The sequence below is a fragment of the Lagopus leucura genome, unplaced genomic scaffold, assembly GCF_019238085.1.
Source record: "Lagopus leucura isolate 7727_CA_CO unplaced genomic scaffold, USGS_WTPT01 Super-Scaffold_100002, whole genome shotgun sequence".
In the NCBI taxonomy this organism is placed as follows: Eukaryota; Metazoa; Chordata; class Aves; order Galliformes; family Phasianidae; genus Lagopus; species Lagopus leucura.
The window spans coordinates 51118897-51139879 of NW_024962263.1; the positions used below are offsets into that span (position 1 = coordinate 51118897).

At 40.8% G+C, this 20983-nt stretch overlaps 1 protein-coding gene across 1 annotated transcript; it reads right to left on the reverse strand.

Annotated features, from left to right (window-relative positions):
• Window positions 1–4784: 4784 nt before the first annotated feature.
• SNAI2 (snail family transcriptional repressor 2) lies at window positions 4785–7332 on the reverse strand. The gene is made up of 3 exons (XM_042869470.1): window positions 7069–7332; window positions 5958–6503; window positions 4785–5097 (listed from the first exon to the last, which is right to left on the reverse strand). The coding sequence occupies exons 1-3, from the start codon at window positions 7145–7147 to the stop codon at window positions 4916–4918; spliced, it is 807 nt and encodes a 268-aa protein (XP_042725404.1). The 5' UTR covers window positions 7148–7332; the 3' UTR covers window positions 4785–4915.
• Window positions 7333–20983: the final 13651 nt, after the last annotated feature.

A 20983-nucleotide genomic window follows, 5' to 3' on the forward strand; every position in this document is an offset into this window, starting at 1 on the left:
GATGGTAAGGAGCTGTTGCCATTTGATGGATCTGTAGCCCAGCACGTGACACATATTTATTTTTTGGACCCAGATCTAGGTCTAATTAGAGGAAGTGGCAATGTCAGCATCTATCAAGTATTAAAAGACTCAGAATCAGTGGACTCTGACCCACTGACAGCCATACCTGTGAAGATGTTTCCATTGTAAGGCAGGGAAAGCAATAACAGAAAAGACAAAAACAAGAAACAGGGAAAATATAGAGGCTTAGTGAGGCACAGAATGACTTTCTGTAGTCTTTTTTGTACAGACAAAAGACTGTTTTATACTGTAAGTAATACAGATTTCCAGGAAAATATTCTGATCCAGGCTTGGATCAGAAGTAGCGATCTCAATCTTTTGCATGCTCAGTGAATAAACAAACAGCTTTTAGTCCAACAAGATTTATACATTCTAGAAAGCACCTTTCAGTTTGCATTTAAAACTACTTCCTTAATTGAGGGATGGGTCCACTAGCAACAAAATGAGAGATCTTTCTGTGGGTTGATCTATCAGAGATTTCCTATATTAGGATTGCAGTGAAATGGTTTGTATGTTTGAATGTGCAGGCTACTGAGCTGCATGTCCACCTATATGAATAGAACATGTGGAATTCTGTGTGTACCATTGCTGCTCTTCCAAGCTTACAGGGTGGAGATTACTGAAAGATGATGGAGGCCATGAGATTGTTCTGTTTTCAGTGTCTTCTTTGAAGAAAAATAGTGTAAAACATGTTCGTGTGACAGATATAAAAGGGCATTTATTCCCTTTTGGCAAGGACTGCCCAACTATGATCTTCATCTACCTTCAGGCTACCAGGCACATACACTGGACAAACTTCTGGTGGTGCATAAAAAGCAGAAGGGAACAAATAAGAGAGACAGGATATATTCAATGCCCAGGCAACTATAATAATCCAAATAAGAGAGTAAACACTGAAGAGAGATTTCATGATGCCTTACTCTGAGAGACACTTGTTTTAATCCTCTTGTGGGTGCATACGATGCTTTTCCAAACTTTGTATTAGTTGGTAGGATAACGTAGTACTTTGAGCACAAAAATATACTTTGTTCTGTCTTCCTTTTATGCACATATTACCTTATCCTGCAGCCTCTGAGGTGAAAAGCACAGCCAAATGATAGCAAGGAAGGAGAAAAGAGGAAACCAGAGTGAATCAATGATTGCCCTCAGCTTTGAGAAGCTCTCATATTTGACATGTAACTGCATATATGCCATAGAGATTCAACTCTTCTCCACACATTCAAAATACACTCAGAAAGCAAAAATAAACTGCCAGAACATACTAAAGAAATAGTCTAGACCTCATTCCCTGTGATGGATCATTGTACAACCAAGCTGGTATATATTTAGAGTATTTAGAGTAATCTCCAGGCAAAGGTACCTTCCCAGCTTCTCTACTGATTTTAAACAACTAATTAGCCAATAGCTAAAAGGAGATTGGACTCACACTGCATATAGTTTGCTCTCATGCAAGTCCCTTTGAGTAGAGACTTGTCTTTTGATAGCTTAGCCTCTCACTTAAAAGTATTAAGTTCAATGGTGGTGTAAAAAATCAAAATTTAAAGGGAGTTCAGAAAGGAGTGGTGAAGATATTAGAGGTGTGGGGAGCATGCTTTCCTAAGAAAGGTTTGGATCAGTGATATCTTGCAAGAAATGTAGCCATAGTCAAAAAGATGCAGTAGGTAGATTCACTATGGGGGGAGGTTTTCAGTCACATTTCAAGAAAATCAAAGGAGTTATCATCCAACAGCTCAGAACAGAATTCAATTTACATTGATAAATAGCTTGTGTATGTAAAGAAGGATTCTTCCAGAGTAATGAGGCAAAACTACTAATGGTAAATGTCTTGGAAGAATGCTACAACAGCACTCACAAAGCAGTCTCACAGGAAAAGCAGAGAAATTCAGCTGCCTGCGAAGTTTATGCTGCAACTGGACAGAGAGCTGGAAATCTGTGATAGAGCACTGTTTCAATTAGAGAGATGAGCCAGAAGAGCTTCTAGCCTTTCCCATCTTTGTGTTTTATGAGTACAGGTGTTACAGGCATGCAAAGTAGCATATCTTAATTGTCATCTCCAAATCAGACCAGTTCCACTTGTGTTTGGTTTAGCATACTGTATTTTGATGAAGTTTTCATCTGATTTCCCTTAAGGACAACAGTAGCATTTCCATTCATTCAAGAAGTCAATCTCTTATGCTATTTCATTTACTATGAGCATAGAGAATTTAAAGTGTGAATTAAAACAATGGCGAAGCCTTTATTACACGAGGTAAATAGCTGCAGGAAAGCAAACCTAGAACTTTGACAGTACAAATAGCTGTTGATTGCCAGAGCTTTACTTATACACTGCTAAACTTCACTCCGTGAAGAGAAAGCTGCACAAATTGCTGCTGGAGCCTAGGAACTTCAAAGTGACTAACATGGAAGTGCAAATCAATACAGTAACCACATGAAACTTTTCAAAGGTATTTGATGCCTTCATATGTTCATTTTGAAAAGTTACCTCGCGAATTCCCACTAATCCTATCTTTCCTGAACTCTCAAGCCACTTCCTGAAAATAAAATCTAACAAGTCCTAGTGAATTGTTCTTATAACACAGAGATTTTGCCAGGATGTTCTTGGAGGATATGAAAAGCTTCATCTGAGCTGACTTTGGAAAAAAGTTACAAAGCTGCTGTCGTGCACCTACTGCCCAAGACCTTCCAGCACGGTCTTACTGGGGCAGTCTGCAGGTCTCTGCAGGACAGTCATTGCATGTGATCTTTCTCAAGAAATCTGCCCCTTGTGCATGTCCTACTGTAAACTTCTCATTAAAATGTTGGAATTCTGATTTTGCTATTTTCTGCTCCTGCATAACATACCACAGTGTTCTGGAATTTGTATGTACAATGTTTATTTGCTTTCTAGCTTTGTGCTTTGTTAAAAGTTGAAAATGCTGCTATTGGCTTGTTGAAGTCATAATGTTTTTATGTATTTAGGATCCTGGAGTCACAGAATCATAGAATCATAGAATGGCCTGGGTTGAAAAGGACACCAGTGATCATGTAGTTTCAACCCCCTGCCGCAGGCAGGGTTCCCAACACTACACCAGGCTTCCCAGAGCCACATCCAGCCTGGAGTCCCTAGTCAAATCATCTGAACAACAGTATTTCTGATTTTTATTACTCAATAATTATTTCACATGATCTATAAGCTCATACACAGTCATAATACATTCACTTGGCAGTTCTGCCATGTAAGATACTTCAGATATCTTTAGTCTTTCTGAAATGACTGTATATTGTACTGTGACCTGCACACCACGTTACAAGAGCTTTGTGCAAATATTGCTGACTTTAACGAACTTTTGGTGAGGGCTACATTTCCTAATGTCAGCATCTCAGGAAGAGTATTGTAATAAGACTGCTCTATTAGGATCTTTTCAACTGTTAAAATGCAACAAAAAATATTTAAGTGTTTGTGTTAAAACATATTTCACAGTGTTGTCATACTTACAAGTAATAAAAAAAAGCAGAAATGTTTATACTGGTGACTCCACAAAAATGCTTTATACTGTTTTGAAGGTTTGAAAATAAAAATGGATATTTCTCTTTCTAATGTTGTGAACTAAGAATTCACAGCTGAAATTCACTTTCATCTTCACTTTGACCTGTAGAGACATTTACTTACATTATTCAATACCCTTGATAAATCAAACACGGCCCCTTTATTTAATTAGAAGAAACAACAGAAGGCTTATTTAAAAATGTTTATTGTAAAAAAGTGGCTAGAAAAAAACCATAAATTTCACTTCACGCTTTCTTCAAGTTATCTATAGATGCTGCTATAGGCAACAATTCACTTTCATTCATAACACATTCAGTCATATAAAAATAAAAATATTTACATTATGTCCACATACTTTACAAAATCATCAATAAAAAAGGCACTTGGAGGGGTAATGCTGAAAATATTGCATTTCCTTTGTGCATTTAACAAAAAAAATAATTGTTAAACTCCCATGAGTCCCCTCTCTTGCACTTATTCCCGTTTTTAAAAAATAGCAAAGTTTAGAGGAACGATTCCATATTAGAAGATGGTCAGGCATGCACCAGGAATGTTTGAAGCTACAGTCTCCTTTTTTTTCTTTTCTTTTTTATATTTTTTTTTTATAAAGGCACATGCGATTAATTCGTGGCTTTAAGTTCTTCGTACATTCTCTTACACATTTTCCTCTCTAAATTATCCCTCTTTAAAGCATTTTAGATCAATAGTGAAGGCCTTGGCTTTAATAAAATAAAACTTTTTTTAAAAAAAAACAACACAGCAATGAATAATATTAAACATTTACTAAGGTAAACTTGGAATACTTTTTAAGGCACCTGAGATTAATGGTGTCTGGTAAAATTCACTTGGGTAGTATTTTTATCAAAAGTTCCATTAAAATACTGTTTCTTTGGTTGAAATGGCTTGGCAGGAATGTATTAGTAACTTTGCAGCCTTCCCTAAGCAAGAAAAGACTACATAGATTTGGCTTCATCTATAAAAAAAGCGGATAATGCTTCTTCCTTTAAATCTACTTGAAATGTCATGCATGGCATCTTTCCCCATACCTCAGCGTTCACACTTAAGAATGTGAATGTGTGACTAAACAGAACTACTTAAGGCTCCTTTCTACTGACATTCTAAGTTCTTCCACTACTTTGTTTGTTTGTTGGTTTTTTTTGGGTGGTTTTTTTTTTTGGTTGGTTTTTTTTTTTTTTTTTTTTTTGGTTTTTTTTTGGTTTTTTTTTTTTGGCTGGAAAGTGGAAGAGAAAATGCCTTTGGATTTCCACTTATCATTTGGAACAGGAGTGGAGAAATGCATTGAGTCCAGGTAAACATTGACTGCATGACTCAGTGTGCTACACAGCAGCCAGATTCCTCATGTTTGTGCAGAAGAGACATTCTGGAGAAAGTTTTGGAGCAATTTTTGCACTGGTATTTCTTCACATCCGAGTGGGTCTGCAAATGAGCCCTCAGATTGGATCTGTCTGCAAAAGCCCTGTTGCAGTGAGGACAAGAAAACGGTTTCTCTCCTAAAAAGGAAACATCAAGCAAAAATACAATAAAGGGTTAAAAAAAGCTTAGGACAGGTAAAACTCACTGTTATCCGAAGAAAAAGAAAACAGACAGAAATGATTTACTATAGTCAAAAACATGTGTAGCACAAAGTTAATCAGGTCACAGATACAACAGCTTTCAGCACTGTGGATTGCACTTGCAGAACTTAGGCTTTGCAGAATCTGCTAGTAAGTACAGTCTCTGAAGACAAGGTGCTGACACCTTCTGCACGTACAGGTGCAGGCAGTATTCCTAGGCTGGGCTCCTCCCAGTATTTTCCCATATTTTCATAGAGTGTCTTTCTGCTTAGCTCTGTGTGAATGACTTGAAATGAGGGCTTTGGCTTAGAAGTGGCAAACAGCTGTACAGATGTTAAATTGTACCCAGTGTTATACTGAAAATCATGCTTTTGCCTCAACACACAAGAAATGCTTTGGTGATGAAGTGTTGCTAATTCTTGAGGACTTGAGAGAGTGCATGCAAAACTTGCCAATTGCTTAAGGGGTCAGAGATAAGCCTCTCATGCATTGCCTTTCTGCTTTACTATTTAAGAGTCAGCTGAAGCCTTCTGAACATTATCATTTTCCAAAGCCTGAAAGTTACCATAAAATCCTTATAGAAACACCTTCAGCTAGTGGAAAGAGGTTATCAGAACAGAATCTGTCCCACAGTTATCCTCCTCTCCCATCACTCCTCAAAAAGGGGAAAACTGGCCATTTAATGATACATTTAAAACTTCATGTATGCATCTCCTGGCTAGTCAAGAAACAGTGCTGTTTGTTCTACCGATGGAAAAAAATATCAGAAAGCAATAGCAACAGTCTGCAGCTCTTACCAGTGTGGGTTCTGATGTGCCCTTGAAGCAGCCAGGGTCTGGAGAAAGCCTTGCCGCAGATCTTGCAGACACAAGGTAGCGTGTGGGTCCTGATGTGCATCTTAAGTGCTCCCAGGCTGACATACTCCTTGTCACAGTACTTGCAGCTGAACGATTTCCTAGACTGAGCATCACAGTGCAGCTGCTTGTGTTTGGCCAACCCAGAGAAAGTGGAATAGGTCTTGTTGCATAAACTGCACTGAAACTTTTCAGCTTCGATGGCATGAGGGTCTGAAAGCTTGGACTGGATTCTCTCTTCTTCATCACTAATGGGACTTTCTGAACCGCTGTGATCTTTGGAGGAGGTGTCGGATGGTGGAGGTGGGCTGACTCTTCCCAAAGATGAGGGGTATCCAGAAAGTGGAGAGAGGTCATTGGGTAGAGGAGACGGTAGCAGCCCGGTTGTAGTCCACACAGTAATGGGGTTGTAAGCTACAGAGCTCAGGATCTCTGGCTGCGGTATGATAGGGACCGGGTAGCTTTCATACAGGTATGGGGATATAATCACTGGAGAAAGAAGAAAATGTTAAGGTAAGAGAACTGAAAAGTATTTTAAAAGGCAGCAAAATTAACATTTGGGGCATTAAAAAGTGCCTAAGTCAAACACTTGGAATGTCCATCTGCCTGTAAGGCGGATTAAGGAAATACGATTGGATACAAATATACTGATGGGTAAAGACAGTGCCGTGGAACAGATAAATTACAGCTTGAGAGTCTCCTCAAGGCAGCGTGCTGCTCCTAAATCTATGCAGCCTGATACAGTGCAGCAGTAAACTTCCTGCAGGATTTGTGCAGAAGTTTCAACTCCATTTCCAGCAGATGTAGAACAGGAAAACTCCAAATCCTCTTTTAATAACTGAGTTCAAGTGGATGAGCAAACTTCATGATTCATTCCGAGCAGCGCTGACATATTTGTCAGAACTCTCTCATTGTAAGCAAGGGGAAAAAAAGAGCTAGCGGGGAAGTGACCCCCTCCCATAGCCCGGGGAGCAATCCCACCCCTCCTCTCCACCTCCAAGCCACAAACGCGACCTCGGAAGCAACGCGGCGGCCGGAGATTTCCTTCTGTTACCTGTATGAGTGTCCAGTTCGCTGTAGTTTGGCTTCTTGGATGAATTGAAATGTTTCTTGACCAGGAAGGAGCGTGGCATTTTGAACGCAGGCTTTCTCCTTCTTGCAGAGTCTCCTTTCGGATCGGCGCAGCGGTGCAGCACACACGCACACTATCACTGCGAGCGCATCGGTCCCTATCGCATTGTCTGCTCCATGCACTCCGCTGTGTAGTGGCACTGCAGAGGCGCCTTGAAAAGTGCCGTAAATACCCGCAAGTCAGGTGCAGGGGGGAAGGGTTTTCTGCTCCTCCAATCACTTCTGGATGTTCTCAAGCACTTTTCCAAACAGGCTGTTTTTCTGGGAGGGCTGCTCGCAGGACGGACCCAATCCCCGCTCGGAGGCTTTGCTTCAGGTTTCAGCTCCTCCCGCTGGAGACAGCTGTGCACAGAGGAGCAGAGCAGCCTGGCGGAACGCGCTGCGCTGCTGCAAAGCGGGTGCGCGGCGCTCCTCGGAATTTCAGTCTAGAAAAATGCCTTGGTCATAGTGCTTTAACAATAAAAGGTCAGTTTACTGATTCAGCTGAGTTCTCTTTTTTGCTTCCCGAATAAGTCACGTGCACTGAAACTTTTTCTTATCTTTTCTTATCTTTTTTTTTTTTTTTTTCTCCTTTAAGAGTCTCTTTTCCAGATGTTTGATATCAGAATTACAATGGGACACACTGCCCGTTAAGGGCAGAAAGGGGGGGGGACATTGCAAGAGAGATGTTATCCGGCAAAGCGAGGCTTGGAGCAAGCTGTGCGCTGCTGTGGCTGGGAGCTGCCTTTGAAATCTGCACTCAGGAAATGGTGGGGACGAGCAGTTGTGCTCCCCAGCCTGCCCCTTTCAGGCACAGGGGCCAGCGAGATGCTGGTGAGTCCAGGCTGAGGGAGCAGCCCGTGGAAACATTTCAGAGGGGATGATAGGTTTGATATGTTGTACATATGCATACTGGTTCAGATAGGCTGTTCTTATGAAGGATACTTCCTTTTTTTTTTTCTTTTTTTTTCTTTTAACTTTAAAAATGTACAAAATGCAAAACTTCAACCTTTCCCTCCTTGGGAATTACTGTGTCACTCTTTTGCCTGTCCTCTTAGAGCACTGCTAAGGGAATTTTCCTAATTACTCAAAGCAGTTAAAAGATACACAGATAAGCAATCCCCCCAAATTACAGACTGAGTGATGTCTCTTAAATGCATTTCTCCATTAGTATGTTTAAGACCTCTTGATATCCTAAGAAGGTATAATCTTTATTATGTATTTCATTTAGGATGAAAGTTTCTCAAATGGGCCACAGAATGTTCTGGTTATCTAGATTGGTTCAGAGGAGGCATTTAGTCACACATATATATATGTATTTGTGTGTATATTAATTTTCAAATGTTTGCGTTTTGAAAATGTGGACAGCTGAGTGCTGGTGGATTTCTAACACGGACCACACTGATTGTCTCCCATTCTGCCCCCCCCCCCAGTGCTCTCCCCCCTTAGCTTTTAACTCCACCTGCCCGGGCACATATTGGTATGCTGTGCGGTGTGCCGCTAGGGCTGTGTCCTGTGTTTTACAGAGCCCACCCCAGCCCATTTTTTGCAGCAGGTGTTGGAACAGAGACGTGAGGGAAAAAAAAAAAAAAAAGCCCCTCTGGTTCTGTTAAGACACGTCAGAACAAAGTGCTTTGTCAAGCTGCATGGCTTCTTAATCTCTGGGATGCCAGAACAAGTGCAGAGAAAGTTGGCCATTTTTAAGAACTGATTAAAAAGGTTCAGCTGTTCAGCGTCTCCCTTGTGTGTGGCAGTGGGAGTTGTCACATAGGCTTCCAGGCTGCAGGGAACACACCCAGGCTGGGGAAGAAGAGGGAAAGTGGCAACGAAAGGGACTTCCTGGTTACCTGCTCTGTAGCTAGGCTGAAGGGAGAAATGCAGCACTTCACAGCACAGAGAGCAAAACGGCTGCTTTCCTTCATTCTACAGAAACGATGAAATCCAAAGCATATTTTTGAAAGGGGCATTTGTGAAGCTGGTCCCCTCTCAGCTCTCTGTTCCCTTCCAGCTCTGGGAAAGCACTGCATTTCACGATGTGAGGCATTAGTCTGTATCTAAATAGTTTGCTACATGAGCTGTGATTCAGGCCTCAAGCTGCTTTAAGTCCCTGTGTTGAAATGAATGGAGCCATGCAGATTTTCACTGGCTCGAGATCTGTTCCTTTGTATATTTGTTAAAAGCAAAGGGTCTGATTCACCAGTGAGGTACTCCCTCTCGGGGCATTTTCACCAGCATAACACCGGAGTGATGCAGTTCAAATTAATTGCACTTATATAAATCACAGAAGCGTAAGCAGTTAGCCCACTGGCTGAGCCAAGCTGATTGAAGGATGTTAGGAATTGGGTAGAAGGCATGTTATTACATGGTCCTGAAAGGATATTAGCAACACATACTGCCTGAGTGAGGTCTGCTGTCAAAAAAAAGGGAGAGTCTGCGTGAGGGGTAGGTGAGTCAGAGTAAACAGGTGCTCTGGGTGTTTACGGCAAATGTGGATGAGAGGGCACTCACAGGCGTGCAGCATCCATCCCAGAGCAAGAAAGGAAACACGAAAGTCAACCACAGAGGGTGGGAGAGTTCCCCTTGGCAGGAGAGAGGCAGGGATGGCAGACAGCAAAGATGTTCCTGCAGGGCCCTGTGCCAGTGGGCAAGGCCTTGTGCTCACCCCGAAGAGTCAGGCTGAGCACTTCTCCCCCAAGTGTTACAATTAACTGGTCTGTCACAGCTTCTGTAGGTCATCGCTTTGAAAGCTGGTGTGAAGCGTCCTGCTAATGCCACTGTGCTGCTAATTGCTGCTCTGTGAAGCAGGTGGGAAGCGACCCGCGCACATCCGTTGCCTGAAAGATTGGTATGTGCTTTGCGCCATAGAATGCTTAGGTCCAAAGTTTCAACCATGTAGCAGAAATTGCCTTTTGCTTGTTTATGTGTCTAAATAATAACCTGTGAGCCTCAGCTTCTGACAGCTCCATCAAACCCCTGTTTTGTCAGGCTTTCTGAGAAGGGCAACTTTTGTTACACAGCTTTCTGGAAATGGAGTGCCAGAACTGCCTTTGTTATCAAAGAGGGAAGAAGGACCAAAACTAACTCACCAGCAACTCAGGTTTTCACATTAAAGAGTTCATGTCCTTATCATGTATCAATTATTAGCATGACCTTGGATCCAAAAATGGTAAATATCTGGATAAATCACAGCAAAATTCATTAAAAAAAAAAATGGAATACGAAATGAGTTATGCTGGATGGCTGTTCCCAGGGTATTATGTTTTTGAGACACTCTACTGCTGAGCACATTTTGCCTGGGCCTGCTGTGGAGCCCACTGAAAATTCAGAGGAGCCCCCAGAAGTACCCAGCCCAGTGGAGCATATCAAATGTACCTCAAGAGGGCTATTGGTGCGGGTGATGGCTTCATCTCAGGAGAGATAAAAGCAGAAATAACTCACAGTATAGGTATTTCAACTTTTAAGCCTCCTATAATTCAAAGGAAAGTAAGAAATGGTTTTTATGGAGGAAAAAAAAAAAAAAAAAGGAAGAAAAAGAGATCAGTTTTCAGTAGCCAATTGAATGTGGAATATACCGGCTAAACTTCAACCTCAGTGTCATTTGGTATATCCTGGGAAAGTAAAGGAGTGGTGTAAATTTTGGAAGCAGTAAGGATTCAGTGGAGATAAAAGGTGAGGAGTACCTCAGATCTAATTAGGTTTGGATGGCTGAGAGGGATAAGACTGAAATTAGCAGAGGAAAGCAATTAGGGAATAGTATTCCTTCATTGCCCTAACATATGCACGTAAATAAATGTTTTTGAAGCATATCTTTAGGAAACCTTTTCTTCCAAACCTTTTACTTCATTACTGCAAATTCTGACCTGAACTATCAGCAGAAATGGCAGCAACTTCAGATGGAATGGTGTGAAATCACACTGAGCTCTGGGCTTGTACAATTTAAGTTAAGTGATAGAAAAGAAAACTGGATTTTGGAAATTTTGCTTTTGAATTGAAGTTCAAATTCTTCAAATTTTGAAGGTTTCACACCTTCATATACAGGTTTACTGAAATCAGGTGTTTCAAGTCAGAGTTATCAAGTTCAGTTGTGTCATAGGATCTAAGCTTCTGAGATTTGGTGAGACTAAAAAAGAAGTTTGCGTTTAGGACATGTTATAAAGCTAAGTGTTCCTTTGTGTTTTGTTAATTCAGGTTCATAATTCCAGCTCAAGCCTATTTAAAAGACAATGATTGAACCACAAAAGTCTGATTCAGCCTGAACTTTCAAAGTTCTTGAAGTCAATAAGCTTTGAGGCAGGCGCCTTAGAGGTCTAAGCTCATCTGCAATGTTATTATTATTACTTTAATATATGTATAAATAGTACTTATTGTGAAGGAGCTTTCTTTATTAATAAGATACAAGACAGTCCCTTTTGGACCAGGTAGTTCAAATAAGGGTGGCTTGTGTGTGCTCTCCTTCATGCCTGTGGAACCTCACTGTCTGTAAAAGGGCTCAGGTTAGAGTCAGTGTAGCCCATCATGAAGGGGCCTGGTTGTAGTTCAGTTTTCCTACGTTGTTTCTACATGAAGATATTTTAACAATGGGCCAAATTCCTCTGTCATTCCCATCTGTAGTATCTCCTCTGCCTACAGCTGAACTGTTTCAGATCTGCTCAAGCAGATCTGAGATGTGACTTCAGTCGAATAAATACAACTCTGTTTGTGTGTGCATTACTATAAGTATTCATTTAAACAAGTGTGCTACATCCCCGCAAAAGCTATTACGCTTCTAAAAGCGATGCTTTCCGCGCCGCATTCCTTCAACCATCCAGCAGTATGCCGCTGTATTACCCTGCGAGGAGCGAAGAGGCGCAGCTCTGGGGCCGCACAGCGTTGCGCGGTGGGAAGGAGCCACCTGCTGGCGGGTCAGCGCTGTGCGGTGCGGCAGCAGCCGCGGGGCCGCGGGCGGGCGGACATCACCCCCCGGTGGATAGGAGAGGCGACTGACGAAGGCAGCGGGTCTATAATATATTGGTGGCTTTTGTTTTATTATTATTATTTTTTTTCCTTTTGTGATTGTTGAACGTAATCCAGCGGGGTGCCCAGCTGGCCAACAAGGCCGATGGCATCCCAGCTTGTATGGCATCCCAGCTTGTATCAGAAATAGTGCAGCCAGCAGGGGCAGGGAGGTAATCATTCCCCTGTACTCAGCTCTGGTGAAGCCACACCGTGAGTACCGTGTTCAGTTTTGGGCCCCTCACTACAAGAAGGACATAGAGACCCTGGAGCGTGTTCAAAGAAGGGCAGCGAAGCCGTGAGGGATCTGGAGCACAAGTCTGATGGGAAGCTGCTGAGGGAGCTGGGATTGTGCAGTCTGTAGAAGAGGAGGCTCAGGGGAGACCTTATTGCTCCCTGCAGTCACATTAAATGAAGTTGTGGTGAGGTGGGGGTTGGCCTCTTTTCCCAGGTAACAGCAAAGGGATGAGAAATAATAGCCTCAAATTATGTCAGGGGAAGTTCAGTTTGCATATTAAGAAAAATTTCTGCTCTAAAAGAGTGGTGAGGCAGTGGCACAGGCTGCCCAGGGAGGCGGTGCAGTCACTGTCCCTGGAGGTGCTCATGAACCATGTGGATGTGGCACCGAGAGACATGTTGTGGTGGACATGGCACTGATGAGTCGAGACAGTGTTGATCTTAGAGGTCTTCTCCAATCTTAGTCATTCTATGATTCTGTGATTTTTGTTCTTTTGTGTACATCAGACTGAGACTTAGAATCACATTTGAATCTTGCTCTGGGGATTGCATGTCTGTCTGTTTGTATGACAGATGCACATTTTTTCATTATGTAAACGAGTATATACATTTGTGTATCTACTTGTATTTATGCAAATTATTACATATAACTGACAGTGCATTTCAAATGCTGACATTTTAATCAAACATCCAACATTTGTGGGAGAAAAGTGTTCTATCCCTGTTTTACAAATTAGTAAACGAAGCATGAAGAGATTAAGACAGGCATTTTCAAAAGCTTAGTTTGTAGAAGTGTATTTTTAACTATACTTTGTGGTAGTCTCCTTTCCAATAGATGATCCTTCTCCCTCCAAAATCTAAACAAGGTGGTGCATCACTTGTTATTGCATTTCTTTTTTTTTTTTTTTTTAAAAAAAAGGTGTTAGCAAAGAGTTACATAGAATATAATTTATGTAGCTATAGTATCATTTATATTGAGGACATGACCTTTGACCACAGCCCACTGCACACCATGGATTTTCAAATACAATCAAAATGCTTTCCTTTGTTTGTTATCTTCTTGTCCCTTTGCTCTATTTGGTAGATTTTTCCATCTATACTTTATTCGTACATCAGTTATGGTATTCATACCACATACATGTTGAAGTGGTATACATACAGAGGTTGAAGTGTTCTTTTCTGCTCTTCCTACAGATGCCCATGGTCCTTTACAGTATGTTCTACCTCACCAATTGCACTATTTTGCTTTCTGATTGAGATAGTTACTGCCTCTCAGGAACTGAAAATATAAACCCTAAAATCATACATACTCAGCATTAGATTGGATGGCTCAATATGAGTAGTTTCCCACCTTTTAGCTTGCTGTAAATGTCTATATGGTGCCTCTTCTTCTTGGTTACTCTTGCTCCATACATACATAATATTTAACTTTCTAAGTTTTCTTTCTTTAAAGTGCAGGAAGTTTTAAAGTGCAGGAAGAAGTGAAATCAGTTATTGACATTCAGTTTCATATTGTGGCTGCCTGACAGACATGGTTGTGCCAGGATTCCATTAAGCAGCAAACTGTGTGTGAGGCAGTATACGGTGAGCTGGAGGACAGCAAAGTTATCTCCTCAATTTTTGAACCATCTATTCAGTACCAAAAATGTATGTGGCATATCTGCCACAAAAGTTAACATTCTGGAGTATCAGTGAGTATTTCTTTTTGTTTATTTATCAGTTGCGCATCTGTTTGTCCAAAGGAGTCGAACTTTCCAAATGAATGTTCTTTTCTGTCTTATACAACTCTTTGTCATCTCTGTGTTGTGTGCTGGTAATAGGTGGCATATTTGTGCCCCCAAATTAACAGGTGTTGTCACTTCATAGAGCCACTATCCCTCTTTCAGTGTAAATTCATCAGTTTGCTATGAGATCAGTTTGCTATGTTGGATTTATTTCAGTGTTACTACTCTGGTTTATCCTAAAGCCTAAAGACTTTCTTTAACCTCTGCTGCTCATAATCTCAGTAAAGTTATAAGTCTGGTTCTCCAGCTGTATTGCCTATTCTTCTTTCCTTTCTTTAACGTTACATGTCACTTACACATAGGATCTTAGGTAAATGTTGTAGATGGCTATTCTTGTAATTTTTTGGGTTGCCCTTAAGAACTTGGTCTTTCCATTTTACAAAGTCTGTTTGGAAGTTCCAAGCCCCAGAGATTTCTGATAGTGAAGACCTGTGTTGTCCTGAGCTCCAGTTTCTTTGCATTCAGACTAGTACTCTGCTACTGGCTCTGTTAAGCTTGATAAAAACATCCTGCCCTATCTTCTCCTATCGCCTTATACAATAAACTTTGCCAGCTACAGGCCTGACATCTGAAAGTCCTGTTCTGTCTTTATCTGTTATCACTGGAATAGCTTTGAGGGTTGGCTGATGTCTGGAGACATTTGTTTCTGTAATGGTACCTGGCAAAAGGCACAGAACAAGTTGTCAGTGGCTGAGTGATTCAGCACGCCAGAACTCATTTTCAATATCACAATCAGTGACTTTTTTAGTTCCAGTAAAATCAAGCAGTATATCTTCGAGATTACCGAGTAGCAACTCCTTTGCAGTGCTCTGTTCCCTGATGGGAGGTTTCCCAAACATCTAAGACATTCCTGAAGGCTTTTCACCACTGGAAAAATGCTCAAGGTCACAAAACTGAAAAGGCACATCTGCTGACTCTGGTTTCTGTGAGCATGAGGATGTCAGGACTTTCTGCTTTCCCTGGTCTCTTCCTCAGCATCTCTACAAGGTCCAAAGGATCTCTGTGTTTCAGGTTTTGTACCAACTCTGGTGAGAGTCTGTGGCTGATAACGGCATGTATTGCAGGAGTTGGTCTTACAGTACGTCCCTGCTAGGCTGCTGCCTCTGGAGGGGGTCCAGAGTGACTACAACTTTTCCCTTTCATGTTGGGAACAGTCAGACATTGTTTTTCAACCAAAATGGTAGACCACTGAATCATGGAATATCCCAAGTGCAAGGGACTCAATCATTGAGTCCAACTGCTGGCTTCACAATGTCTTGTAAACACTCTTTGAACTCTGACAGCTCAGGGCTGTGCCCACTGCCCTGGGCAGCCTGCTCCATGCCCACTGCCCTATGGTGCAGACCCTTTCCCTAACCCCCAGCTGCCCCTCCCTGACGCAGCTCCATGCCGTTCCCTCCGGTCCTGTCGCCATCACAGAGAGTGGAGCTCAGCGCTGCCCCTCTGCTCCCTGTAAGGAGCTGCAGCCACCATGAGTCCTCCCCTCAGCTCCTCTGCTCTGTGCTGAGCAAACCAAGGGACCTCAGACTCTCTTCCCACATCTCTCTTTCCAGGCCACTTACCACCTTCATAGCTCTCTTTTGAGTGCCCTCTTTTGTCCTTACTCTGCGGTACCCAAAACAGCGCAGTACTCAAAATTGCTTTCATAATGTTCCCTGGTAATGGTATGGCCTTTGCCTCAACTCTGGTACATTACACATGATAGCAGCTTTTTTACCCCTGTGTTAACAATCCAAGTCTACCCATTGACGTACTGCCAGCACTCAGCCACACTTCTTCACTCATTTGCCATGCTGCCTCTCAGTATTGGTGGGAGTCGTCTGCAGCTGTCTCTGCACATTGGCTAGATCTTGGTCTGCCACTGATCCCAAAGCCTAATTATAGCAATAGTAGAGTGATTGATATTTGGTTAAACTAAAGCTGCCTATTAGAAACCGTTACGAAAAGTGTTAAGCTATGTCTAGGCCTCAGCTGGGAGGATGTTGATACATAGAGGCCAGAACTGTGCTTGGGAACATGCTCAAAAGGGAGGGTACACACAGCTGTAAGCCTGTACCTTGACTCTACTTCATCTAATAATTCAGGGATGGCTCATATTCCTGAAATTAGTCTGATTCCTTGTTAAAGGAAATATTTGCAAATATACTGAATAACAATATTAAAACACAATGTATTTTTTTCCCAAGTGCCCCCTCTACACTCCTTCTTCTGTGTTACCTGCTTTATATTGCCTGCTTGCTCCTGATGTGTTTGTGTGGGGTTGTGGGAGAGCACAAAAAAAGTCTGAAGCTGAAACAGTTGTTTTATTCATCTGTCTCATGGCAAAGCAGAAAGATGAATGAATGAATTGTTGCATAACTCTTAGCTGAAATAACTAAGAAATGCTTTGTTGAAATTCTGAAGATATACAAAGAAAATTTCCTTTTTTTAAAAAAAAAATCCAATTAAGACCATTTATAAACACAGAGTGTATAGAAGAGTAGCCTTCAAGGCTCTTAAGAAAATTTTGTTTTTTGTGTTTATTTTTTTTTAATTATGGTTTTGTTTTTTCATCAATTACTTTTAATAAATGAGTCAACATTTTTGTGGGTAGTAGTACTGCTCAAAATTACTCATTTCAAGCAGTTATCTATTTTGAAATTGCGTAATTCCTTTTTTCTTTCTGCTTGTGCTCATGCATAGTGTTCTAATGTGATGCTCAGGCTTCTCAGTGTCATGAACAGGCTGCAGAGGCTGCTCCTGTGGGAAGAGAAAGGTAACTTTGCCTAAAGTTTAACTTTGTGTCCCTGTCAGCAGTGACTGCCAAATCACCTACATTCCATGTGCTGATTTTTCTCGTTTGATCTCTTTTTCCTTATGGAATGAGCCGAGGTACTGAAAAGTAAATGTATAAAGACAATAAAACATCATGTAGGGGAGACAGAAAAAAGGAGGCAAATGTATTTGTGAGAAGAAAGGATGAGAAAACCATGTAAATGTCAGGTATCAATCTCAGAATATGAAAAGTCTTTTCAAGCTGTGAAGTCTCTCAGGTGGCAGAGAAGCCTTTCAGTTCTTCACTGAGCTTGAAGTGACAGCATAGTGCTGCAGCAGCTGCTGGGACTATTTACCTTCTGAATTGCTGTAGGAGAACTCCTTGAGTTTCTTCATATTCTCGCTAAGAATATCAGTTGCTTTGCATTCTTTTTTTTTTTTTCTTTCTCTGACTAGTTATAATTCCAGCATCTTTATAGAGAATTTTCCATTCCTTCTCTACCCTATGTGTTCATAAACTTTTTATACATTCCTTGGTTCCTTTCTTTACTTTTCTTCTAAGATTTGTTGCAAGTTTTGTGCATGAAGATGATGTCAGGTGAATATGCAACATTGTGTTAATTACTAAAATTGGTCTCAAGTACTTAGATGACCTTCTTTTACCACAGAGCCAGATATTTCTGCAATGTGATGAGAGGAGAAGGCAGCAGGACAGTTTAGGTTTGTTTTGCAGATGCCTGGCAATAATGTTGGACGCATGCAGTATACGACTAAATCTGGCATTTCTGAGAAATATGGTGCATTCTTGTGCCAGCACAGCACAGCTGATCTGCACATGCACTGCAGAAATATCCAGGGTTGGCAGATGAATTGTGCAGTTTGTCCTTCACCAGCCTGGAGGTTACTGATAAAATCTAAAATCCTTACATTTCATACAGATAGAGCTGCTTTCTAAGCACAGAGGCTGTATTGAAAGGAGCACACATCATCTGGTAGGCAGGGCTGAGAAGTCTGCTACCTCCATTTTAAAGATGGAGTACTGAGGCATAGGTGACCTAAAAAACACACACAAACCATTGAAGAAAAAAACAAAAGCCAACAAACAAACTGTAGGATTGAAACAGGTCAATTGAGAACAAGATTGATTATGGAATAATACATTCTCTCAACATTAATTTTCAGCCTTTGCTGAAGGAAGAAGACTCCATTAGCAGATCCTTGCTCTGTGAGCAAGAGGAAAGTAGCAATAGGCTGGTGAGGTGAGCAGTGTCTGGATAACACATTTTGCTGTGTTCTGCCATAGAATGACTTAATCAGGTTATTTCTCCAGTTACATACTGTGTCAGCTGAAGTTATACCTCATGTCTTGTTAAAATCTAGAGAAGTGAGCTACCTGGAGAATTTAAGTAGCATTTGAGAGGACATAGTAATGCAAAAGATCAAGGGGATTCACTACTAAGAACCATCAGGGATGTTAACAGAATTATTAGAGAAGAAGAAAAAAATGAATCAATGATGAATAATCACGTAGTGTATCAGGTAAGTCAACACATTGTTGCAGTAATTAACTGTTCTAGCAGTATGGGCTGGCGATGTAATGAGAAAACAGCAGTGAACATGCACTAATTATATTTGCTTTCATATTTGACAGAAGCTGAACAGCTGTTTGGTGCAGTAGGTAAATTAAGTGCACTAGTCAATCAGATCCAATTTTGAAGTGAATCCTTGATATCATTCTGTGATAAATGTGTAGGCTGAATGTTCATAGGTGTGATTCAGCTAAAATATTGTCACTCAGTCTTATTACCTCTTGCTGCCTTGATCACACCTTCTCTCTCTAAAAATGCATTTGTGTGTGTGAAGTAGCAGTGAGCAAAGCAGCTTCTGTTCTCATTGCAGAATTTTCTTGTCAGATGTTCATTTGTGGGGAGTGGAAGGATAGAACAAGTTTTGTACTCTCCTTCAGAGAAAACAGCTGTTAGGACAGTTTGTATGGCTTACAGCCTGTTCCTGAAATCTACTGGATTGAAAGTAAACTAGGGCACTCGTCAAAGGAAAAGGCTGACCCAGATCATCCAATCATGTCAAGAAGAATTTCAAGCCAGAAAGTAAAATTTACAGTTGAATTGCATTATGACTCCCTGGAAGTGACTGTGTGTCTCCATACACTATTGCATCTTCCTAGCTTTAGTATTTTCCAGCCACTACCTATAACAAGGATTGGGACCTTGTGCTGGCATGATAAATTATAATAACACAAAATTTTCTTTCTGTGTTCCTGCAGTAGCTGACATACGTTATGTAATTCCGATGTTGCGCTCTCTTCTCGAAAAAACAGTCCCAGTCTCAAGATACAGCGTGGAAGGAGTTGGCACTATTCTGTTCTTCTAGCTGAAGAAATACCACTACTTCCTCTCCATGAAAAGTGTGACAGGACAATCAGAAATCAAGAGAAAACATGTTTATTCTCAGCTAACTGTCCTATTAGAGAGAAACAACGAGGATTTACTTATTTAAGGTCTTTAATTATTTAAATTCAGCTTCTTAGGATGTATGATGACTGTTTTACTTCTTTAATCTTTTTGAAACCCAAAGTAAACCTGCAAGAAAACAGCTAAGTTTAATGAAAAGGATAACCTATTATAGTTGCATTATCAAAGCAATTTTCCTGAGTGAGTGACAGGTGACAAGTTATTGCCTTTTTAAATCTGAAGTTTAGGTCTTTATTTTTCCACACCTCAAGTTACAAAAGCATTTTGTTCATCAGTTTACTTCTAACACTGCAGTTTTGTTTGATACAGTAATAGCCTCCATTTGATGCCTTAAAATGTTATATTTAAAAGGAAAAAAAGAATTGGCAGTTTGGTTAATGCTCTTTTTGAAAATGAATTAGTCTTTTAGTGGACTTCCACTCTTAGGCCAGTGCACAGAATTTCTAGAGTTACGTTCATCTTTTGTGTTGGGTTCCTTCACAGCTCATAAGCAGTCCTGTTGGAAAACAGGACTTTGATGACATAGATTTAGATACATTTATTAGCTGCATACAAATGAAAATTAGGAATATTAATGAATCTGCAAAGACAGAATCACTGCAGTGGAAGACAGAAAACAGTCTGTCATCCCCCTTTCTTTGAAAGACTGTATGGTTATGAGAAATGGAAAAACTTGGGTGAGTCATATAATGAGTACTCACAAGATCAGGAGCAAATTTGTGGTCCAGAAGTCCTTTCTAAATGCAAATAACAGTGCTAGGACCAGTACTTTCCTTAATAATCATATTGGCAGTTTCAGCTTGGATTGAAATAGTCTTAGCTAAAACACTTCTAGTGGAATCAAGCTACATTTTTAAAACAATTCTCCTTTCCCTAGAATTATAACTTATGTGTGCAATGTTGCAGAAGCATAGGAAGACAGGAGTAAAGAAGTCACTTTGTTCAGCATTTTCTATATCTCCCATTTCTGCGAGCATAAAACAAGTACAGAGGCAATGGTTGTGGAGACTTGCTTGGTAGACACCATGTTGTAGTAAAAATAGGCAGGATTGAACCAAATTGTGCCTGTCTCTGAAAGTAATTTGCACTGCTTTGAAGAGATCCTTGAAGGTTACCTGAAGGTCTGTAAGACTGATCAAGCATTAGTCAAAACTGCAAAAGCCAAAAAAACCTTCCACCAACAAACCACCAACAAAAAAGGTGTTAAAACACAAATATATTACCATGAACAGTCTCAGATGTGTTCATCTTAATTGTTTACATGGTCAGAGAAAACAGACTTTGAATTAAGAAGGATCTATTAACCTATGGGTCACAATCCTCAAGTTAGGATTTCCCCCTGAAAGGCAGTCCTTCACTGAAGAGTATTAAAGTATGTCCACCCACAGCTGGCCCTGCCAAAGAAGGATACTTCTGTCACTGATAATCTGTAGTAAAGACACACTGGGAGGAATACTGATAACATAGATAGTCTTAAACCATGAAGAATGCATGTGGAGAGTGTGCAGGGAGACAAGATGGACCATTTTTTCCTTCCTTTACAGTTATATAATTCTTCCTTGAATCACCTTTGCCTCAATTATTTTTATAGTCTGCCTTA